Source organism: Hippopotamus amphibius, chromosome 13 (assembly GCF_030028045.1).
Source record: "Hippopotamus amphibius kiboko isolate mHipAmp2 chromosome 13, mHipAmp2.hap2, whole genome shotgun sequence".
Lineage (NCBI taxonomy): Eukaryota > Metazoa > Chordata > Mammalia > Artiodactyla > Hippopotamidae > Hippopotamus > Hippopotamus amphibius.
Genome location: NC_080198.1, coordinates 84870422 through 84895754, shown reverse-complemented (window position 1 = coordinate 84895754; position 25333 = coordinate 84870422). Strand labels below are relative to the sequence as shown.

Genomic DNA, 25333 nt, shown 5'->3' with positions numbered 1-25333 from the left:
ACTTTACAGTGGAGGAAACTAACAGATATTACCTCAACTGCATGTCTACAGTTAACACAACCATTAAGTTGATAGCAATCAATTACTGATATGATTTGATGAGAAGAACCACACACCTCTTGGTTTTCTTCCTAAAAATCCATAACCCTAGTCCAAACATGAGGAAAACATAAGACTAACCCAAATGGAGGGACATTCTACAAGACACCTGACCAGTACTCCTCAAAACTGTCAAGGTTATGGAAAACAAGGAAAGACGGAGGAACTGTCACAGACTAGAGGCTAATTAGACATGGTGTATCCTAAAGTGGATCCTGGAAAAGAAAAATGACATTAATGGAAAAACTAGTGCAATCCAAATAAAGTCTAGAGTTTCACTGATAGTAATTACCAATGTTGGCCTCTTAACAAACGCTTCATGGTTATGTAAAACATGAACACTAGGGGTAAGGAGTACACAAGATGCCTCTATCCTATCTTTGCAACTCTTCTGTAAATCTAAAATTATTCCTAGATAAGTTTTTAAAAATTTGAACATAAAAACGGCTTCTACTGAGTTTTGTGCATAATTTATGACCATGAATTAAATATTTTACAAAGACATTGACTTTGTCCTCTTCAGAAAGCCAATGCTGCCAAGAAAATCCACGAATTTATTATAAATTAAAAGTTATCTGGTCAAGTATTGCAACTGGAGCCCAGTTTGCTTACTTAGCCCTGAGGGATCCACTTTCCTTGTCTAATAGAGGAGATGTCTACTAGCAGAATAGCTGCCACCGTCTCAGCCATCAGGTTCTCAGCAATAACATATATTCAAGGTTAGGAATGTGGCCCCTTTTTCAGAACATATTTTTCATTCTTCCCAATTCTGTGCGTATTGATTTAAAAAGAACCACTTCTCCTGGCGCCTTCTCTGACTTTCCAAGCAGTTTATCTTAATAACTTTGGCCATAGGTTACCCAAAAGATAAACAAGCTGAGGGATCCTGGGCTGAAGTCAGCACCAGTGGTAACCAGGGAATGGCGGAGGAACACAGCTGAGCTTTCCAAGGGACTGAAAAGCTTCCAATCCTCCCAGACATTTTCGGAGGCAGCTGAAGGTCTTGGATTTGCTCTTAAACATCTGTTAATAATTTTCTAAAAAAGATATGGTTCTTTGGATCTTGCTTTTCCATCCCTTTTGATTCCACAGTTAAAGACTTAAAAAAAAAAAAAAACCTAACAGTATCAAGAACAATTTTTATTAAGGCCACTATTAGTAAAAGGTTTATAGTCTTTTAAAAATATCCCAGAATCTACCATGAAGAGCAAGTATTAGGGAGTAAACACCAAAGCATGACAGCATATAATGCTCTGATGTGTATGTTAAACAACTCTTCATTTGTCTCACTGAATCCATCTTTTCTCCAACTTAAGCAAAGGTAATAGCAACATATGACATTTGTCATGAGTTGTTCATAAAATGGGAATGACTAGGTTTCTGAATTTTGTTCATATCACCTTCTAGGCACATATTAATACCTACATATCCTAGTTTCGCTTCTTAAGAGGTCCCAGAGGATGGTTCCAATTTTATGAGAGAAACAGATGGTCCTTGTCCTTATAACTAGTCCTGTCATTCATAGCAATGTGGCTTATTCATATGCTCAGTGACCTATGGAAAAACTGTATATTATGTGTTAATTAAAAGAGCAAAAATGAAGTCACATCTTTTGGGGCATAAGTGTATATTTTAAATTTTACAGTAAACAAACATACTTCTAAGTGAAGATTTCCCCATATTTCCAAATAAGATAATGTTGAACATACTTTATAATGAATTTTACATTTGACCTTATTTTTTGGTAAATACAGTTGTGAAAATTGAGTTAGACTTTCTTTTAAAAACTTCTCCCCTTAACATGCGCCTCCTTCTGTGGCTGGTCAAGACAGTGTGACACACTGAGGCAGCATCACCCAGGAAGAGAACCTGCATTTGTTTCTTTAGTTTGAAGTTTTAATGTCAAAATAAAGTCTTAAAATAATCCTTTCACAAAAATAAGGCAGCTTTATGGGTAAAAACATTTGCTCTTTGTCAAAGGTTATGTTCTTCTGTCCTCATCGGTTGTCGCCACCTGTCAGCATCTTCTTTAAAGATCGGTTTTTCCTTCATAGCGGCACCTACACGCGGCTCGTTGACTGTCCAGGTACGGCTTACAGCCTAAATGTATAACACTGTCAAACAAGAGCTCCACAGTGGTTTCACACGCTGCAAAGCAAGAAAGTGCCATTACTGCTGGGCTCTCTCTCTTCACATATATTACATGTTTCAGCACAGTGTCAGACACAGCCTTACTGGGCACTTAAACCTATTTCAGGTAAAAGTTGTCCCAAACCCTTGCAAACTAGTAGCATGTATACACAAAGACTTTCCATTTCAGCCTCTCTACCTGTATCTACTTTTTCTTTGCATGTACCTGTTCAACCCAACTTTTTGTACTAGACAAATAAGTCTCTCTCAATAGCACTGATCAGTTCATCACTGTTAATTTTTCTTTTATCTGAAAAATATCACTAATAGAGATGCCTGATAACACTCCTAAGTTTGCACTTTAAGGAAGGACTTTTAGGTGCAGAAAAAATGAAGGTTAAAAACAGAGAAACCTCAAAACATTTAAGTATAGCCAACAGCTTTTTTTTTTTTTTTTTAGCTGACACTGCTTGCCAATAGCTTTTAATGATCACATATCATTGAAGATGCTTAAAGTATTAAATGGACCCCAGGCTCTTTCTCTGACCAATATTCAAATCTGGCTTGGGAGGGGAGACACAGGGATCAAAGGTGTTTTTCCTCTGGTGGGGTTTCTTAATTTTTTTGAAAGACTATAAAAAAGATAATAGATTTAACTTTTCTTATTCTAAGAAACCTGGAATACCCAGGTAAGATCATCTTAATGTATTATACTTACAGGGACATGACACAAAGTGGCTTTTAGTTATCCAAATACTTCTAGTTTCCAATATTCATGTTAAGAAAGAAACTTTTCATTAGAACATCTTGGCGTTTTCAGTTTTCCAAAAGGCTGTGCCATTAAGGAAAACAACCAACTACAGACGTGTAAAGCTTATGATTACTAAACAGGAGAATGCAAGGTAGTTCCTTTCATCATTTAGCAACATTAGTATATCCTTAGGTCAGATAACAGGAAACACATCTATCTGTGCTTCACCTGGACAACTAGTTTACCTTAGCCAAAAGCATTCAAAGGGATACAGAAGTTGTGAGTTCAAGCTTCACCTAGAGCAGAGATTTCCTCCTTGTTATTACTTCCTAGTTATTACTAGCATTTCAGAATAACACCTATAATATGAGACTATTTGGGTAATACTGGAGTAGACAGAATACAAGTTTTAGAGTCAGAATTATGCAACTTGGGACAAGCTACCTGTTGCTGAACCTCAGTTTCCTTCCTTTAAAAAGGGGCAAAGGCCAACTAGTGCTCTGAGCTTCTACAAACATCAGTGAAAACATGTCTCAAGTATCTAGCACAGTATTTTTTTTTTAAGATCTAATTGGCTTTATTGAACAATTCATGAATCGGGCAGCATCCCATCTAGCAAGTAGAGAAAAACTCCAAGGAATTATACAAAGTGGAAGGCTTTTATAGACAGTAGGGGAAAGGGAAAAGGAGAGAGTCTAACACAGTATCTTATGGAAAGTGATTAAAAATGGTAGTTTCCTTTCCTGCCCCTTATTGGCCTTCCTCTTCTGATTTCAGTGTATGGTACATTCTTTGGCTTGACAGGAAAGAAAGCTTGTTAACTACTAGTATTTGTACAGCAATATGTATTTCTACAAATACTTCATTTTACCCTTACAACAACTCTCGGAGATGGGTATTCTCGTTCTCATTCTATAAATGAGGACACTGAAACTCCTATTATCTTTGCTGACTTTGCTTTGTATCCCTTCACTGCAACAGTCACCACCATGAGTATGACGATATGCTGAGCCCTGTGAGTCCTCTTAGCCAATCAGTGAACCTGGGGGTTGTTTTGAGGACCGTCCTAACACAGATACATATGAAGAGACAGATTTAAGACTCAAATCTTCTAGAACTTCCTACTCTGAATCCAATGTGCTATATTCTGCACTTCACTGCATCCAGAGTCTCAAGCTTTAGGCTCTGGATAATTAGAACTATACTACAGGGCACAAGATCGTGGATGAATTCTTCTCTACCTCACACACCCTCCTCCCAAGATTTCCTACCACCTCTTGCTTCTGTGACTGTAAATCACTTTAGATGACAAAACCGTTGACTCATCTCAGAAAATTGAAGGGGCTGTGTCACCGTAGATAAGGTAATACACAGTGAAAGATTTCTATTGGTAAATCTTGTACTAACACACAAAGCATCTAGTAAAACTTTACAAACTGCATTCATCCCCATCCCACCGAATCAGCCTTACCCTGCACATGCTGAGCTAGCCCTAGTGTTTTCTGCACATCTCGGCAGATCTTGGAGAGACAATACTGAAACCCCTCATCACAGTCATTTTTGCTTTTGCCGCAGGTCTCATAGCACCTGTCGTGTTGGTTGCAGCACTTCGTCAAGGAAGGAATGCCGATGTTAAGCTGAAAGAGACATTGGGATGGATTATTGTTGATGAAATTCAAACCTTCTCTGAAGCAGTACATTCAGAGAGACTTAGAAATCAAAGACAACACTGCTATACAGATAATTTCCAAAATCTGTATCTACCTCCAAATGCTTTCCAGGTTAAATATCTCTCCATTATTCTCACTTGCACCCACCCATGTTATGCTGTCCTCTCCTTCTCAGCCAGGCCTCAAAGCTCCCTATCCTGCAATGTTAGAGAATTTGCAGTCATCTGCTTGCAGCAAATGCAACTTCCAACTGTCCAAAACACGAAACATAGTTTTAAAAACAGAAAGATAAAGCTAAGAGCTTTAGAAGATCTTCTGTAGGAGCTATGCAAGTAAGATTTTTGGATATTCCAAAGTATATTTTGTGCCTCCTCCTTCAATAAAATGTACTTTATATGAAATGTCACTAATAACTTCTAAGCTCCAAGATTATGGTTTAATCTTTAACTGTTCATCCATTCCCTAAAGATATTATCCCTTTGAGTGTGTGATTATCTTTATTTCAAGTAACTTTATATGCAAAACCCTTGTGTCTAGGAATCACTTTTTTTTCCCACAGATCTTTGCTCGAGTATAATTGCTTTACAACTTTGTGCAGTTTCCGCTGTACAACAAAGCAAATCAGCTGTATTTACACATATCCCCATATCCCTTCCCTCTTGAGCCTCCCTCCCTTCCTCCCTATCCCACCCCTCTAGGTCATCACAAAGCATCGAGTTGATCTCCCTATGTTATGCAGCAGCTTCCCACTAGCTATTTTATATTTGGTGGTGTATATAATGTCAATGCTACTCTCTCACTTCGTCCCAGCTTCCCCTTCCACCCTCCCCCACCCCCGTCCTCAAGTCCATCCTCTACATCTGCGTCTTTATTCTTGTCCTGCCACTAGGTTCATCAGTATAGGAATCACTTTCATAAAGCATCTTTTCCCCATAAAACTGGCTCAGATTCAGCTTCCCCTACAACAAACACACAGTTATCCCACTTAGCCCAGTTTTAATATAGAAAATATTATGCTTTCCTATACTTTTTCATCCTGTGTTACTTCTATATTCCAAACTTCTCAGTCATGTTTGTGACATGGAACATCATTTAAATGGTATTAACATCTACAAGATTAAAAAATAAAATGTGACTTTTACTCCATTTAGTTTCATTAGGATTTATTAAATGTATTTTAGCTATAAAAGAATGTAAGAAACTTGATCACTATTGCAACAAGCAGAATTATTTGTGAACCAGAGAACACACTGATGGTTTACCAGGAGTATTACATAGCCTACCAATCATAAAAACTTATCAAATAAAAAATAATATTTACATGCACACCAAACAGTGGGGAGCCACATCCATTCGGCGGGGAGGGTTTATATCCATAACGTGGAAAAGGCTTAGATCCTATAAAATATAAATGGTATCATAATTAATTTTCAAATATGTTAGAAAATACATACACAAAAAGGTCTACAACGTGCTAGACTAGCCTTGGAAATATTTAGTATTTAGGATGCTGACACAAGTGAATATGTGTTTATTCAGATGAGCATTAAAAATGCTAATTTGTCTACCAAATTATCTTTACTTCTCCTGAAGCAAAATATGCACAAATGTATACATGTGCACATAGACATGATAGTTCACAAAATGTTATAGTGGTTCATAAAATGTAATTATACTTGTAAACCTACACCATACAAACATATAAATCCCTGTTCTGGACTTCTGTCAATTTCAGAGGTTACATGCCAGACTAGGTCCATATATATGAAAGATAAATCCACTCTATTTTCCTGTACATTTTTTTACATTTTTCATTTAAAATCTATACGGCAAGAACTGTATCTTCCCAACCTCAGCCAAAGCTCCATTGCACACAAACCTCAATAACCATTAAAGCTAAGGAAGACAAGGTCACTGGATCATTTAATTACTTTAATATCATTATAAGACAATACAGGACCACATGTTCTAACCCTGATTCCAACCAACCATTTCACAAATATATTCCTCTGTCACAGAAGAAAAAAGGCAAGGGATAAAGACAGCTTAATAAACTATCATTCCAGTTATACTCTCTTTAAGAGCACCAACAGTTCAGTAAGATAAAGAAAACACGATCAAAGCAGTCTTAAATGTTGGAAGATAATTCAGAAATCTCTCCTCTTGTAATAGAGAAATCACTTCAATATAGGGAAGTTTTTGAATATTTCCCACAATCCTACAGTGTCAAGAAACAGCCTATTCCATTGTGGACAGGCACTAACAGTTGAGTTCTTTCTTCTCTTTTTCATGTAAATCCTCTGCCTCCTTGGGAACACAAAACCATCCACTTCCCTATTTTACATGATAATCCTTTCAAATATCTGGGGCTACCATTTATCTTTACTTCTACAAACAAAATATCCCAGTTACTCCAAATGCAACCCCACAGTTGAATACTTAGGAGAAACACAAAGTATTTCACCAGCTTTCATGCAATTAACATTTATTACTAGGAGACCTAAAGATAAGTTTACCCTCCAAAAGTAAAGTGAGGAGGAAAAAAAACAACCCTTCCAGTAATCAGCCATCAAAGTAAGTAACCCTCTCAAAGCAATGAACTAAAAATGGTTTCAGTGAGCTGCCAAGACTCACATGCTCAACTAAGGTGACCAAGTAAAGCCTCAAGGAAGATATAAAGCTCCACCCAGTCTGAAAAACAACGTGTACAAAAGGGAATGGTTATGATGGACCTAGAGAAAAAGAAAGCCAATGACAAAAGTTTCTCTAGCACTGTCCAAGAGGAGGGTCGTTTCTGGGCCCTTGGAAGATGAAGGTAGATGCTTCAGGCTATCACTGATGAGTCACTGTGATCCTTCCACTCCTGCTTTTAGTCCTTCATTCTTAAGAAAACTCTTTATGATTTGGCATTCCACTTCAAAGGGCCCACAGAGAGAGGATATCCTAACTACTTGGATGCCTAATGGATACCTCAAACTTAAGATGTACCTCCTGCCATTCACCCCCAAACCTGCTCCATCCACGGTTCCCTCTTCTCAGGTAATACTGTAAGTCCCCTACATACAAACAAGTTCCATTCTGAGAGCACGTTTGTAACTCCAATTTGTTCATAAGTCCAATAAAGTTAGCCTAGGTACCAAACTAACACAATCGGCTATATAGTACTGCACTGTAATAGGTTTATAATACTTTTCCCACAAATAGTACATAAAAAACAAATAAACACACAAAAATAAACACTTTTAATCTTACAGTACAGTACCTTGAAAAGAACAGTAGTACAGTACAACAGCTGGCTTACAGGGGCTGGCACTGAGTGAACAGGCAAGGAGAGTTACTGACTGGAGGAGGGAGAGGAGGTGGGAGATGGCAGAGCTGAAGGACGGTCAGTAACAGGAGACGGAGGGCAAGGTGCAGTTTCACTCACGCCTGATGTGGATGGCACAGGTTCTGGTTCCTTGCTGGATTCAATTCTATCTCCCCTCTTGAAAAAACAATCCAGTGATGTCTGGGTAATAGCTCTTTTCCTCTCATGATAGACGAGACGGTAACACTGGATTGCATTCTGAATGGCTGCTTCTGTAACCTTTGTGGCAGCAACGACTTATAGAGGATGCACATGTGTGACAACGTACGCCAGACACGTGAACTAACTTATGTGACGGAACATGCGAACACACGTTTGCATCTTAGGAAGTCTGCAACTTGAAGGTTCATATATAGGGGACTTAATGTAGAACCTCCATCCTCCCAGATGCTCAGGGAAAAAACCTCAGCCATCTTTAATTCTCTCATTTTCTTATATCCAGTTCACACAGCACATCCAATTCAACAGCATGTTCTGTTCACTCTACCTTTAAAATACTCAAAATTTAACCACTTCTCACCACCTCTACTGCTACCAACCTGCTCCAAACCACCATGGATTATTGCCATAACCTAACTAGTCTCCTGACTTTGGATTCCCTACCCAAAACCACCTCCAGCTATAGTCCAATCTCAAAAGTGAACCTAAGTGATCCTATTAAAATATATGTCAGACTAAGTCTTTCCTCTGCCAAAAACCCTCCAATGGCTTCCCATTCTATTCAGAATAAAAGCCAAAGTCCTTTCAGTGCCTGTAAGCCCTATATAATCTGCCCCCCACCCCCACCCCACGGCTTCTCTGACCTCATCTCCTCATTGTTCTCTCTCCTCTTCCTTTCTTCCTCACTCCATTCTATCACGTCTGACCTCTTTGTTGGGCCACAGACACTCTAGGTCTGCTCTTGCCTTCGTGCCACTGAACGTGCTGTTCCTCTTGGTGGATATGATTCCTCCTGATATCTACATACTTCTTCATGTTCTTCACGTTCAAGGCATTTTCTGACCATACCATCTGCAGCACATATGACCTTCTAACATATTACATCACTACCCCATACTAAACTGCAAACTCTTGGAGGACAGGAATTTTTGTCTGTTTTGTACCCCCAACACATAGAACAGTATCTGGCACATGGTTAGGTTCTCAGTAAATATTTGTTGATAAATGAATGAATGAGCACAAGACTTGGAAGGCTAATCTCCACGGCAGTTATAGTACTCATTATAAATAGATAAATTGGTAATGCTGTTTACCCTTCAGTCTCTTTTGAGCTTGATGAGCATTCATCAGCCTCCAAAGACTGATTACTTCTAGTTTCTCACATCCAGAATGTGGCACCCCAAACTGAACACCATTAGGAATGATGGGCCTATTTTGAGCTGGATAAACTACTTGTACTAATACAGTCTAAGCCAGTACATGTTTCAGCTATGTCTCAGTGCTAAAATACAGCAGAATACAGTAGAAAAAACCACCTGTTTTTTCTAAAATGAACTTTTTAACATCTACTGCTAGAGGCTCAGCACTTCCGCTATTTAATTTTTGAGCCTAAAATACTAGCTTATAAAACTCTATCTTGTTAGTTTTAGTTCATCATTCAGGACTGTTCAGCAGATTTTAAACCTACAGGTATTCATCCAATGTTACTTGTTATACCCAGATATTCACAAACCTGAGGTACAGATATTAACCAGGACAAAGGTCTGTAACACGCTGCTACAGATGAGCCCTCTCTACAAGAAGCCATGATATCATTAACCCAACCCTTTGGATAGACCACTTAGCCAACTGTGGTTTCACCTAAATCAAATTTTATCCAGCCTACACTTCTCATTGGAGTACCATGAGCGACAGGCATCTGATCTACCCAACCACACTAGAAATCTCTTCACTGAAAGGGAGGAAGGCTGGATCAGCATTATGCCCTTGGGGAAGCCATTCTAGCTCCCTGAATCTTTATCATGAAGTTCTCTCTTGTCAAGGGTTTTTTTTTTTTTAATTAATTAATTAATTTTATTGGCTGTGTTGGGTCTTTTTTGCTGTGCGCGGGCTTTCTTTTTAGTTGCGGTGAGTGGCGGCTACTCTTCGTTGTGGTGTGCAGGCTCCTCATTGCTGTGGCTTCTCCTGTTGTGGAGCACAGGCTCTAGGCGCGTGGGCTTCAGTAGTTGCAGCACATGTGCTCAATAGTTGTGGCTCACGGGCTCTAAAGTGCAGGCTCAATAGTTGTGGTGCACAGGCTTAGTTGCCCCACGGCACGTGGGATCTTCCTGGAGCAGGGATTGAACCTGCATCCCCTGCACTGGTAGGAGGATTCTCAACCACTGCGCCACCTAGGAAGCCCCGGGCCTAGAGTTTTATGTTTTTGTAGGTCCTTTTCTTCTCTTTATGTTTCCCACTTAGAGAATTTCCTTTAGCATTTGTTGTAGGGTTGGTTTGGTGGTGCTGAATTCTCTTAGCTGTTGCTTGTTTGTAAAGGTTTTGATTTCTCCATGGAATCTGAATGAGATCCTTGCTGGGTAGAGTATTCTTGGTTGTAGGTTATTCCCTTTCATCACTTGAAATATATCGTGCCACTCCCTTCTGGCTTGCAGAGTTTCTGCTGAGAAATCAGCTGTTAACCTTATGGGAGTTCCCTTGTATGTTATTTGTCATTTTTCCCTTGTTGCTTTTAATAATTTTTCTGTCTTTAATTTGTGTCAATTTGACTACTATATGTCTTGGCGTGTTTCTCCTTGGGTTTATCCTGCCTGGGATTCTCTGTGCATCCTGCACTTGGCTAGCTATTTCCTTTCCCATGTTAGGAAAGTTTTCAACTATAATCTCTTCCAATATTTTCTTGGGTCCTTTCTTTCTCTTCTCCTTCTGGGACCCCTATAATGTGAAGGTTGGCGCGTTTAACGTTGTCCCAGAGGTCTCTCAGACTGTCTTTGGTTCTTTTCATTCTTTTTTCTTTATTCTTTTCCACATCAGTGATTTTCACCACTCTGTCTTCCAGATCACTTATTCGCCCTTCTGCCTCAGTAAATCTGCTATTGGTTCCTTTTAGTGTATTTTTCATTTCAGTTATTGTGTTGCATATCTCTGTTTGTTCTTTAATTCTTCTAGGTCTTCGGTAAACTTTTCTTGCAACTTTTTTATCTTTGCATGCAGTCTTTTTTCAAAGTCCTGGGTAATCTTCACCATCATTATTCTGAATTCTTTTTCTGGAAGGGTGCCTATCTCCTCTTCATTTAGTTGTTTTTCTGGTGTTTTATCCTGTCCCTTCATCTGGTACAAAGTCTTCTACCTTTTCATTTTCTCTATCTTTCTATGGCTGTGGTTTTCAGTTCCACAAGATGAAATACTGCTGATACTGTTTGATTCTGCTATCTGCCCTCTTGTGGAGGAAGCTATCTAGGAGGCTCCTGGGTGCTTCCTGATGGGAGGAACTGATGGTGGGTTGGGCTGGGTGGGCGGAGCCCTGTAAAACTTTAATCTGGTTTAGTGGGCGGAGCTGTGTTCCCATGTTGCTGGTTGTTTGGCCTGACACCACCCAGCACTAGAGCTTACAGGTTCTTTGGTGGGGCTAATGGCGGACTCTGGGAGGGCTCACACCAATGAGCACTCCCCAGAACCCCTGCCGCCAGTGCCCCCGTCTCCTTGGTGAGCCACAGCTGCCCCCCACCTCTGCAGACAACCTCCAACACCAGCAGGTAGGTCTGGTTCAGTCTGCTATGCAGTCACTGCTCCTTCCCCCGGGGTCCTGGTGAGCACACTTTTTTGTGTGCCCTCCAAGAGTGGAGTCTCTGTTTCCCCCAGTCCTGTGGAGGTCCTGCAATCAAATCCCACTGGCTTTCAAAGTCTGATTCTCTGGGGATTCCTCCTCCCGTTGCTGGACCCCCAGGTTAGGAAGCCTGACATGGGGCTCAGAACCCTCACTTTAGTGGGTGTACTTCTGCGGTATAACTGTTCTCCAGCTTGTGAGTCACCCATCCAGCATTTATGGGATTTGAGTTTAACGCGACTGTGCCCCTCTTACCATTTCACTGCGGCTTCTCCTTTGTCTCTGGATGTGGGGTGTGTTTTTTGGTGACTTCCAGTGTCTTTCTGTCGATGACTGTTCAGCAGTTAGTCGTAATTCCGGTGCTCTTGCAAGAGGGAGTGAGCGCATGTCCTCCTACTCCACCATCTTGATTGCCCCCCCGCCCAGAGTTTTAAAGGCACGTGGATTTCTAATCTGCTTTTTTTTTTTAACAAGAGAGTTATTTCTCTCAATGTCATATATTCATACAACAGTAGCACTTCTATTTTCCCTTCCTTGTTTTTTATATAAACTCATGCACTTTTCTTTGATTTTGAGTCTATAAAAACATTTCTGAACATTCTGATGTATACAATGTTAGTGATACATACATGTGTGCATGTGTATTAATATATACAGACATTATCTCATTTTGAAAAAGATAATTACCTTTGAATGGGAGAATGATTAGAAGCAAATGAAGTCAGAGAAAACAAAACAAAACATGCCCACTATAGGAGAATAAAGAGGAAGGAAGATAGTACAGAGAAAATCAGCTAGCAAAAATGAAAACAGAGGCATGAGGATGGAAGAAGTAGTCATCTCAAACAGGGCTAATGCTTAAAACTGTCCTAAGAGGGACGTTGATAAAATGGAGTAATAAAGAACCAAGATCTACTGTACATGAAATACTGGACAATAACACCATGAAATAAGTGCTGGTAAAATCAGCTCCTCAGTGTAAGTGGAAAAGGGGGCATGTGTTTCTTTTTTGTTTCTTTTGAAGGAACCTGCTAACGGCAGTTTCTCAGAGAGGACTTTCTTGCTCACTCTTAAGATAGTGCCCCTTCCCTTATATATCCATTTCATATACCCTTGGTTGGTTTCATTCTTTTAACATTTATTAACCAAATTAACATAATTAGTCAGTTTCTATCAAGACAGCAATTTTCTCTTGCTCACCTAGAGGCCTGGCACAAAGTGGGTGCCCAGGAAATTATCAGAAGGAAAAATGAGAAACATTCCTTGCTGAAATGAAAATATTCTTTATCCACAGCAAAACACAAAACAAAACCAAAACAAACAAAACCCCCCAAAAACCTAAAAAAAACCCAAAACAGAAAATGGAAGTAACTAGTTTCCTGAAACATTTTTAAGTGTTTTAAAGTTCTAAATTCACCTTTATGTTCAAATAATTATTTCCAAGCAACTTACATAGAAGGTTGTTTATTAAAGATTAAGTTGATATGAAGTAGATTGAGAGAGGTGAGGACAAGGTGGCGGAGTAAAAGGATCTGAGTTCACCTCCTCTCATGCAAACACCAAAATCACAACTAACTGCTAAACAACCATCAACAAAAAAGGGCTGGCACCTACCAAAAATGATATTCTACTCCCAAAGACAAAACCACAACAAGATGGTAGGAAGGTGCATTAGTGATACAGTCGAATCCCATACCTGCCACATAGGTGACCAACAAACTGGAAAATAATTATATCACAGAGGTCCTCCCACAGGAGTGAGAGTTCTGAGCCCCACGTCAGCCTCCCCAGTCCGGGGGTTTGGCATCAGGAGAATGAACCCCTGGGCTTTGTGCTTTGAAGGCCAGGGAGCCATGATTGCAGGAAATCAACAGGACACGGGAAAACAGAAATGTCACTCTTGGAGGGTGCACACAGGCTTTGGGTGCACTGAGACCCAGGGGAAAAAGCAGTGACTTCACAGGACCACACTTACCTGCTGGTCTTGGAGGGTCTCCTGGGGAGGCAGGGGGCACTTATGGCTCATTGCAGGGACAAGGACACCAGTGGCAGAGGTACTGGAAAGTACTCATTGGCAAGAGCTATCGTGGAGACCACTATTTTGATGCCAAGACCTGGCCCCCAACCAACAGCCTGTAGACTCCAGTGCTGAGAAGTCTCAGGCCAAACAACAAACAGGGAAGGAACAAAGCCCCACCAATCAGCAGAAAGGCTACTTAAAAGTGTTCCTGAGCCCACAGCCACCTCTAAACACACCACCTGACATGGCCCTGCCCACCAGAGGAACAAGACCCAGCGCCACCCACCAGTGGGCAGGCACCAGTCCCTCCCACCAGGAAGCCTGCACAAGCCTCTTAGACCAGCCTCACCCACCAGGCGGTAGACACCAGAAGCAAGAGGAACTACAATCCTGCAGCCTGTGGGACCGCAAACACAGAAAGTTAGACAAAATGAGATGGCAGAGGACAACAGAACAAGATAAAATCCCCAAAGAACAACTAAATGAAGTAGAGATAAGCATTCTACCTGAAAAAGAATTCAGAGTAATGATAATAAAGATGATCCATGGTCTCAGAAAAAAGAATGCAGCCACAGATCAAGAAGACAAAAGAAATGTTTAACAAAGACCTAGAAGATTTAAGGAACAAACAGAGTCCAACAATACAGTAAATGAAATGAAAACTACACTAGAAGGGATCAATAGCAGAACAAATGAAGCAGAAAAACAGATGAGCTGGAAGACAGAGTGGCTGAAATCACTGCCATGGAACAGAATAAAGAAAAAAGAATGAAAAGAAATGAAGACAGTCTCAGAGCCTTCTGGGACAACACTAAATGCACCAACATTTACATTATTATAGGGGTTCCAGAAGGAGAAGAGAAAGAGAAAGGGCCTGAGAATATATTTGAAGAGATAATAGCTGAAAGCTTCCCTAACATGGAATAGGAAACAGTTTCCCAAGTCTAGGAAGGTACAGGATCACCCAAGGAGGAATACACTGAGACACATGTTAATCAAATTGACATATATTAAAGACAAAGAGAAAATATTAAGAGCAACAAGGAAAAAGCAGCAAATAACATACAAGGGAATCCCCATAAGGTTATAAGCTGATATTTTCAGCAGAAACCCTGCAGGCCAGAAGGGAGTGGCAGGATATATCTAAAGTGATGAGAGGGAAAAACCTACAACCAAGAATACTCTACCTAGCAAGGCTCTCATTCAGATTCGAAGGAGAAATCAAAAGCTTTACAGACAAGCAAAAGCTAAGAGAATTCAGCACCAACCAAACCAGCTTTACAACAAAGCTAAAGGAAATTCTCTAGGTGGAAAGGAAAAGGCCACAACTAGAAACTAGAAAATTACAAGTGGGAAAGCTCACCAGTAAAGGCAAACATACAGTAATGGCAGGAAATAATTCACATACAAATATGATATCAAAGCCAGCAATCGTGAGAAAAGGAGAGTACAAGTGCAGGATACTGGAAATGCACTTGAAATTAAGAGACTGCCAACTTAATAGATTGCTATAGCAAAACCTCAAGGTAAGTGCAAACTAAAAACCTACAACAGATAACACACGCACAGACACAAAAAGAATCCAAACACAACTCTAAGATAGTCATCAAGTCACAAGAGAGGAGGACAAAAGAGGAAGGGAAGAAAAAAAGACCTACAAAAACAAACCCAAAACAATTAACAAAATGGCAATAAGAACATACATATCGATAATTACCTTAAATGCAAATGGATTAAATGCTCCAACAAAAAGACACAGACTGGCTGAACAAATACAAAAACAAGACCCATATACATGCTATCTACAAGAGACGCACTGCAGAGCTAGGGACACATACAGACTGTAAGTGAGGGGATGGAAAAAGGTATTCCATGCAAATGGAAAATCAAAGGAAAGTGGGAACAGCAACACTCATATCAGACAAAATAGACTTTAGAATAAAGACTGATACAAGAGACAAAGAAGGACACTACATAATGATCAAGGGATCAATCCAAGAAGATATAACAATTATAAATATATATGCACCCAACATAGGAGCACCCCAATATATAAGGGAAATGCTAACAACCATAAAAGAAGAAATAAACAGTAATGCAATAATAATGGGGGACTCTAACACCCCACTTACATCAATGGACAGATCATCCAGACAGTAAGTCAATAAGGAAACACAGGCCTTAAATGAAATATTAGACCAGATGGACTTAATTGATATTTCTGGAGCATCCGTCCAAAAGCAGCAGAATATATATTCCTTTCAAGTGCACACGGAACATTCTCCAGGATAGATCACATGGTGGGCCATGAAGCAAGCCTCAGTAAATTGAAGAAAACCAAAATCACACCAAGCATCTTTTCTGACCACAACACCATGGGATTAAAAATCAACTACAAGGAAAAAATAACTGTAAAAAACACAAACACGTGGAGGCTAAACAATATGCTACTAAACAACCAATGGATCACTGAAGAAATCAAAGAGGAAATCAACAATACCTAGAGACAAATGAAAACGAAAACACCACAGTCTAAAATCTATAGGACACAGCAAAAGCAGTTCTAAGAGGGACGTTTATAGCAATACAGTCTTACCGCAGAAACAAGAAAAATCACAAATAAACAACCTAACCTTACACCTAAAGCAACCAGAGAAAGAACAAACAAGATGCAAAGTTAGCAGAAGGAAAGAAATAATAAAGATTAGAGCAGAAATAAATGAAATAGAGATAAAGAAAACAATAGAAAAGATCAATGAAACTAAAGGCTGGTTCTTTGAGAGGATAAACAAAACTGATAAACCTTTAGCCAGACTCATCAAGAAAAAAAGGGAGAGGGTTCAAATCAATAAAATTAAAAATGAAAAAGAAGTTACAACTGACACCACAGAAATACAAAGGATCACAAAAGACTACTACAAGCAACTATACGCCAATAAAATGGACAACCTAGAAGAAATGGACAAATTCTTAGAAAGGTACAATCTCCCAAAACTGAACCAGGAAGAAATAGAAAATACAAATAGGCCAATCACAAGCACTGAAATTGAAACTGTGATTTCAAAACTTCCAACAAACAAAAGCCTAGGACCAGATGGCTTCACATGCAAATTCTATCAAACATTTAAAGAGTTAACACCTATCCTTCTGAAACTATTTCAAAAAATCGCAGAGGAAGAAGCACTTCTAAACTCATTCTGAGGCCACCATCACTCTGATACCAAAACCAGACAAAGATACCAAAGAAAGAAAATAACAAGCCAATATCACTGATGAACATGGACCCAAAAATCCTCAACAGTACACTAGCAAACCAAATCCAACAATACATTCAAAGGATCATACACCATGATCAAGCAGGATTTATCCCAGGCATGCAAGGATTTTTTAATATCTGCAAATCAAAAAATGTGTTACACCACATTAACGAATTGAAGAATAAAAATCATATGATCATCTCAATAGATGCAGAAAATGCTTTTGACAAAATCCAACACCCATTTATGATAAAAGCTCTCTAGAAAGTGGGCACAGAGGGAACATACCTCAACATAATAAAGGCCATATATGACAAATCCACAGCTGACATCATACTCAATGGTGAAAAGCTCAAAGTATTTCCTCTATAATCAGGAACAAGAGAAGGATGTCCACTCTTGCCACTTTTATTCAACATAGTTTTGGAAGTCCTATTCACAGCAATCAGAGAATAAAAAGAAATAACAGGAATCCAAATTGGAAAAGAGGTAAAACCATCACTGTTTGCAGATGACATGATAGTATACATAGAAAATCCTAAAGATGATATCAGAAAACTACTAGAGCTCATCAATGAGTCTGGTAAAATTGCAGGATACAAAATTAATACACAGAAATCTGTTGCATTTCTATACACTAACAACGAAAGATCAGGAAGAGAAATGAAGGAAACAATCCCATTTACCATTGCAACAAAAAGAATAAAATACCTAGGAATAAACCTATCTAGGGAGGAAAAAGATCTATACTCTGAAAACTGTAAGATGCTGATGAAAGAAACTGAAGATGACACAAACAGATGGGAAGATATACAATGTTCTCAGACTGAAAGAATCAATATTATCAAAATGACTGTACTACCCAAGGTAATCTACAGATTCAAGGCAATCCCTAACAAGTTACCAATGACATTCTTCACACAACTAGAACACAAAATTCTAAAATTTGTATGGAAACACAAAAGACTGAATAGCCAAAGCACAACTGAGAAAGAAAAACAGAGCTGGAGGAATCAGGCTCCCTGACTTCAGACTATACTATAAAGCTACAGTATGGTACTGGCACAAAGACTTATAAATCAATGGAACAGGAGAGAAAGCCCACAAATAAACCTATGCACCTGTGGTCAATTAATCTATGACAAAGGAGGCAAGAATATACAATGGAGAAAAGACAGTCTCTTCAATAAGTGGTGCTGGGAAAACTGGACAGCTACATGTAAAAGAATGAAATTAGAACATTCTCTAACACCATATAGAAAAATAAACTCAAAATAGATTAAAGACCTAAATGTAAGCCTGGATACTATAAAACTCCTAGAGGAAAACACTGGCAGAACACTCTTTGCCATAAATTGCAGCAATATCTTTTTGTATCCACCTCCTAGAGTAATGAAAACAAAAACAAAAATAAACAAATGGGACCTAATTAAACTCAAAAGCTTTTGCACAGCAAAGGAAACCATAAACAAAACAAAAAGACAAACCACAGAATGGGAGAAAATATTTGCAAATGATTCAACAGCAAGGGATTAATCTCCATAACATACAAACAGCTCATCTAGCTCAATATAAAAATAACAAATAACCCAATCAAAAAATGGGCAGAAGGTCTAAATAGACATTTCTTCAAAAAGCACATGAAAAGATGCTCAACATTGCTAATTATTAGAAAAATGCAAATCAAAACTACAATGATGTATCACCTCATACTGGTCAGAATGGCCATCATCAAAAAGTCTATAAACAATAAATGCTGGAGAGGATGTGGAGAAAAGGGAACCCTCCTACACTGTGGTGGGACTGTACATCAATACAGCCACTATGGAGAATAGTACGGAGGAGGTTCTTTAAAAAAACTGAAAACAGAGCTACCATATGATCCAGCAGTCCCATTTCTAGGCATATATATGAAGAAAACCATACTTTGAAAAGATACATGCACCCCAATGTTCACTGCATCACTATTTACAACAGTCAAGACATGGAAGCAACCTAAATGTTCATGGACAGATGAATGGATAAAGAAGATGTGCTACACATATACAATGGAATATCAGCCATAAAAAAGAATGAAATAATGCCATTTGCAGCTACATGGATGGACCTAGAGATTATCATACTAAGTACATAAATCAGACAGAGAAAGACAAATATCATATCACTTATATTTGAAATCTAAAAAATAATGATACAAATGAACTTATTTACAGACTCACAGACTTAGAAAACAAACTTATGGTTACCAAAGGGGAAAGGTGGGGAGTGAGGATAAATTAGGAGGTTGGGATTAACATATACACACTATTATACATAAAATAGATAAACAACAAGGACTGTACAGCACAGGGAACTCCACTCAATATTCTGTAATAATCTATATGGGAAAAGAATCTGAGAAAGAATAGATATATGTATATGTATAACTCAATCACTTTGCTGTACACCAGAAACACAACATTGTAAATCAACTATACTGCGATATAAAATAAAAATTAAAAAGAAAATAAAAAATAAAGAGAAGAATTAAAAAAAAGAAAAAAGGTTGATATGGACACCACGATTACAACTGTATTCATTTCATTTTAAATGGTGTTATGAAAAGTGTTATAAGCTGCTGATCATTAAAAATATTTAGCATTTCTACTGGTGCCAGTTTTTACTAAGTGCTATGAACTGAACTGTGTGCCTCCCAAAATCATATGCTAAAGCCCTAACTCTCAATGTATTTGGTAACAGGGCCTTTGGGAGGTAATTAGGTTTAGATGAGGTCACAAGGGTAGGGCCCTCGTGATGGGATTAGTACCCTTATATGAAGATGCACCAGAGAATTTATATTTTCCCTGCACCCCCTACACCCACCATGCAAGAAGGCAGCTGTCTGCAAGCCAAGAAGCGAGCCCTCACCACAGAAAAGTACTGGCTAAACCCTGACCTTGGACTTTCTAGCCTTCAGAACTGTAAGAAATAAATTCCTCTTGTTTACATCACCTAGTCTGTAGTATTGTGTTATAGCAACCTGAGCAGACTAATACACAAAGCAAGCAAAAACTCAATAGTAGGAGAAACATCAGAGTCAAACCAAAAATCCATGATGTGTTGGGGTCACTGTCCCCTAAAATTTGTAAGCAGAAATTACAAATTACAATTTCTTAGCTTTTTCGTACAGAAAGCTAAGGGAAAAAAATGAGATAGGAATAAGAGTTTTCAAAACAAACCAGGGACTTCCCTGGCAGTCCAGTAGTTAAGACTCCGTGCTTCCACTCCAAGGGGCATGGGTTCAATCCCTGCTTGGGGAACTAAAGATCCCTCAGGACATCAGGGCGCAAACAAAACAAAACAAAAACCAAATCCATTGCATACAACTACATGGAAATACTATTCATTGATCTCACTTTTTGACTATGCAACAGCTCTTATCTTGATGCTTTATATTTTATCATCTGTATGGGCAGCTGAAATCTAAAGATTCTCCTGGACTGAGACAATGATAGTTCTTTTCTATGTATTTTTCTTAATTTGGTGTAAATACTTTCAACAAACCAATTTCTTTCATCTGAAGCATTAAGGGGAAGGCTGTTGGGTCACAGAAAGATCTTACCACTGTGTTTTGTAGGAAACAGCACAGAATTCCAACCTGCTTTCCCAAACACCTGAAACTTTAAATTCCTGACTATTGGACTTCCTAGGTGGCGTAGTGGTAAAGAATCTGCCTGCCAATGCAGGGGACACGGGTTCGAGCCCTGCCCTGGGAAGATTCCATATGCCATGGAGCAACTAAGCCCGTGCGCCTAAAAAAGAAAAAAAAAAGAGTGAATAAATTCCTGACTATTAACCTCCAAAGAACCCTTACGCTACTTTATTTTTCTAGTACATTCACTTTCCTATTTTCCTCAGTCTCCAACACTTCCATTCCCACCTTCTCACTCAGCTGATGACCTCGATTCCTACTTCACTGAGAAAATCAAGTCAATGAGAAGATAACTTGAACATCTCCCACCTAACTGGCAACTATGCCTATATCCTCTACCTTTGTTGCTATTAACAGGGATAGTCTATCTCTGCTCTTGGCCAATCTGTTTATGTACTAGAATTCATTCCTCTCACTTACCTAAGGACATGACTCCAATAATTCTTCTTCCTCTCTCCCTCATTAGTGTTTTTACTCTCTACTGAAACATTCTCAAAAGCATACAAATATGCTATTATTTTTCCTAATGAACTGAAAAGTATTTTTTCCATGATCTCCCCCCACCTTTCAGTTAATGGCAACATCATTCTTACAATTATTCAGGCTAAAAATTTTGGAATCCTTTTTTATTCTACTCACACCCTCCTTCTAAGCCACTAGTAAATCTTCTAGGCTGTTCCTTCAAAATATATCCAAAATCCAACCACTTCTCACCAACCTGAGCAAGACTACCACCATTTTTGGTCTGAATTTTTGCACCTGCCACTCTGCTTCCATTCTTGCTTGCCCACCTCCCTTGACCCTTTTTATTCTCAGCACAATAGCCAAAGGGATCCTGTTAAGACATCAATCACTGAATGAATTAATGACTTATTCATAATTCTAAAAACCTTTTACAAGCCAATTTTGTTTTCTGTTTTTCAAAGGAAATTGGAAATTTATCTCCCTCAATCTTCTCTGCTGTCAGAGAGAAAAAAGTTAAGAAAAAAATAGTGACCATTAAATTTGCTCCCCTAAGTAACTTTATTTCACTTTCCATAAAGCCTTATTCCCACCCTAGGGAGGATTGCCAGAAGGAGCAAGTCTCCATAATGCTGGTCCTTCGACAGAGCAAAGATAACTGAAAGCAACAAATCTGTGCCCTTTAATCCAACACCTCTCCCCCCATTAAGTCTTTTTTTTAAGGCCCCCTTGACCTCTTTATTGCAACTATTAAACACCCTTTAACCACCATGCTCCTCTAGTTTTGAGATTTGCCTGTTTCTGTTTGGTTCTGATTTGGTCACTCACATTCCAAAATATAGGAAAGGATGAAACTGTTCCTGGGAGACTTCTCAAGTAACAGCAATTAAAGAACAATTTTCATTATGTTGGAATTATCAACATGGTGACTTGGAGCCACAGTCCTATAAGCAGATAGTACTTACTAGGATACAAAAAGATTTTCACTGAAGCATACCATGTCCTAAATTCTCAAGTTCATTTGTGTTTTTTATGCTAGAGACCTTGCTCTAAACTTCAATGGTAAATTTAGTGAGGCTTGTGGAAGAGAAGAGGATTAAGTAAAAGGAAAGACCAAAATAATATTTTTAATAATAGTATCCATTTAACTTCAGAGATACTTTATTTTAAATGTAATAAACAAAATAACTAAACTCTAGAACCCTTGAGTCATAATAAATTTATGAAGTCTGATCCTTTCAAGTCTTTCCTATCTCAGTAAACGGCAACTACATCCTTCCTTTGGCTCAGGCCAAAACCTTCAGAGTCATCCTTGACTGGCCTTTCAACGCTGGTCCTTTATGCTTGCTGTTCCTTCTGCCTGGATTGTTCTTTACCTAGATCATCGCAGTGTCACCTTCACCATTTCAGATTTCTTCTCAAATATTCTCTCATCAGTGAGGCCTTCCCTGAACCTATTTAAAAGAGTAAACTAACTGCCTCCCAACACCACCACTGCCCGTTCTGGAAGCATTGGCACACTTCAGACCTACACACACTACAGATTCAGCTTATTTTCTTTAGTTTACTGTCTCTCCCCACCAGAATATAAGCTCCATGCACAGGAATTCTGTCAGTTTTCTTCACTGCCAAATCTCCCATTGGTAGAACACCTGACACATACAGGCACTCAAATATTTGTTTAATGAATGGGGATGACTAAGTAAAACTATGACATGTGCCTCAGGAAAGGCAACCACTTCATCTTCAAATTACTTATTCTTCCTAACAAGCTCTACAAGGACAAAAACATCCTTCCCAATTGAATACTAATGGTAGCACTGAGGCATACATTTAAGAAGGAATGATATTTAGCAGTTCATAGCATACAAAATATAGTTCATTCTTTACCTCCATTAACAGAAAACTAGAAATCATGACCGCTTGTTGCATCATGTTTTCACACGACTAAGGTCCCTTTCAAATTCACCCACGTACAGTCCAGCTTTACTACTAAAGTCACTGAGTTCCCTATCATATTTCGAGCTGCCAAGCATTAAATCAACTAGGCCCAAAACCTGTCTACTTTTATTGGGAACATGATCTCCCAATTACTATCTTAGCATTCTGCATTTCGAAAAAGAAGCCCAAATACTTTGTCTGAACTATTACAACATTTAAGCATTCAAGAAAAGTCAAGGGCTTCAAAAGAAAGATCTCTGCCTGAAATAGTTATTATCAACAATGTCGCCAAAGAAGTCTTCAGATTCAAATAGAATTAAAGTTTAAAAATATGAAAAAGTAAATCAAAAGAATAAAATTAACAGTAGCCAACAATGAGGAGGCAGCGTCACCGCTATCTAAGGAAAGATTCCTGTCAAGTATTGGCAGAATCGTTTTCTAGAAGAGATTCATCAGAACTCTTTCTCAACAATAAAGTACACCAAAAGTCTGTACAAAGGTCGCAGTTTATTTTCTGTAGCTTTGCAGAAAAACATTTAAACCAACTCTTGAGAAAGTGCAAACAGCATGACTTTAAAATGGTTGGTATGTTTTGCCTGTTCAGCTGACTCATTTAAAGGCGCTAAAATCAGTCTGTTTCACTCCATCCCCATGATGCGCACGCCACTAAGTTCTTAGGCAACTTTCATGCAACTGCACACAAAAAAGAAAGAAAAAGAAAAAAAAAAATCAGAAGCAACGAAAACAGAAGGGAGAGTATACACTCTCAGGCGCTCTCTCACATTCTAGTGGTGTGAGCTCGTCAGCAGGTTTGTCACGCCCAGGAATGACAAGATTCTAGCGGTGGTTACGCTTTTCCAGGGGCAGAGGACGCCGTCAGGGTCTGCCTGGCCTCGCACACCTTCCACGACCTCGGTCCCCCCAACAGCCCTGAACGCACAGGCCCCTGAGGGCCTGGGGTCCCCCTCACCGTCACTGCACTTATACTGGCAGAGCCCGTCCTCGCCTCCCAGGAGGTCCAAGGCGGCGTTCAGGTACGTGTCTATCTTGTGGACGCCGTTCCGGATGGTCTTCAGGGTGGCCCTCCAGTCGGTGGTCTGGGCCTGCTCCTGGCACCCGACGGCAGCGGTCAGGACGAGGAGGAGGAGGAGGAGGACGGCGAGCGCGGGCCGCGGGAGCGAGGCCATTCGCGCAGCGCCGGGCCGTGCTAGGCCGCACGGGTCCCCGGAGCCGCGCGACGGGCGCACCCCCACGGAGCCCTCAGGCGCCCTTGGCAGCGGCGCGGGCGCGCGGCTCGGGGGCGGCGGCGGCGGCGGCGGCGGCCGGCTCCATGCCCGCGCCTCCCGCCCGGCTGGGAGGCGGGCCCTCGCCGCCGGCAACGAGCTCCCGCGGGGAGACTGGGCCGCAGCGCAGACGCGGGCGAGGCTCACGCGCTCACCTGGGCGGGCCGCGGCCCCTGTGCGCCTGCGCCGAGCGTGGTGCGTCAGAGGAGGAGGGGGAGGCGGGAGCGCAGAGTGGCCGCGGCGCCCTCCCACCCGCGTGGGCGTCGCGGCGCGCCCCCGTGCCCGTCCCACCTGGCCGTCGTGTTAGTGCTGCCTGAGGGCTTGGTTGAACTAACGAAATACCCATGTCAGGTGCCATACCCCAGGCAGGCTAATTAAGTTCGTCCCGGTGTCGAGTGGGCATCAGTATTTTTTGAAAACTCCCTGGGTAGCTGTAAGGGTGCAGCCAAGTGGCGAACCCCGTGACCTCCTCTGACCTGTGGGGGTGCAGCCCAGCCACCCCGAGAGACAAGCTTTTCAGGGTGTAGACAACGTCAGGGAAATGAGCCCCCGTAGTCCCTTGAGGAGAGCGCTGTGAGGTTTGAAACCGTGATTCTGCGTGATACGTGGGCCGGATGCGCATCTCACCTCCTCTTGAACCACGGTGGCCGTGGTTGAGATATCGGGACTGAACATGTTAACCCAAGGCCGTGATGGTGCCTGTCTGACAAAGGCAGAGCTAGATGCTGGCTTAGAAATTTTGGAAGAAGAAAAGGGTCTGACGATAAAAAACCATGAGTTTTCTTCCCTGGTAAGGAAGAAGCCTTACTCTACACTTCAACGCAGTTTAAAAAAAAAAAAAAAAAAAAAAAGGAAAGCACAGTTTTCCTGTTCAAGATATTTTGTAACTTGATAGCTCC

General features: G+C 40.2%; 1 protein-coding gene across 2 annotated transcripts; it reads right to left on the bottom strand.

Moving 5' to 3' along the window:
- Nucleotides 1-1715: 1715 nt before the first annotated feature.
- On the bottom strand, nt 1716-24558 carry PLA2G12A (phospholipase A2 group XIIA). 2 transcript variants are annotated; one of them, XM_057706256.1, is made up of 4 exons: nt 24122-24558; nt 5972-6048; nt 4452-4617; nt 1716-2247 (listed from the first exon to the last, which is right to left on the bottom strand). In XM_057706256.1, exons 1-4 carry the CDS (start codon nt 24336-24338, stop codon nt 2129-2131), a joined length of 579 nt encoding a protein of 192 aa, XP_057562239.1. In that variant the 5' UTR covers nt 24339-24558; the 3' UTR covers nt 1716-2128. The 2 variants fall into 2 exon arrangements, with proteins under 2 accessions (XP_057562239.1, XP_057562240.1); XM_057706257.1 differs by lacking the exon at nt 24122-24558 and adding an exon at nt 20659-21119.
- Between the last annotated feature and the right edge of the window lie 775 nt (nt 24559-25333).

Excerpts from the sequence above, each read along its gene's own strand:
- PLA2G12A (XM_057706256.1), bottom strand. The coding sequence starts at position 24,338 with ATGGCCTCGCTCCCGCGGCCCGCGCTCGCCGTCCTCCTCCTCCTCCTC. Across the intron at positions 6,049-24,121 it reads CCAGTATAAGTGCAGTGACG|GATCTAAGCCTTTTCCACGT; the intron begins GTGAGGGGGACC and ends TATATTTTATAG. Across the intron at positions 4,618-5,971 it reads CCCCACTGTTTGGTGTGCAT|CTTAACATCGGCATTCCTTC; the intron begins GTAAATATTATT and ends TGTCTCTTTCAG.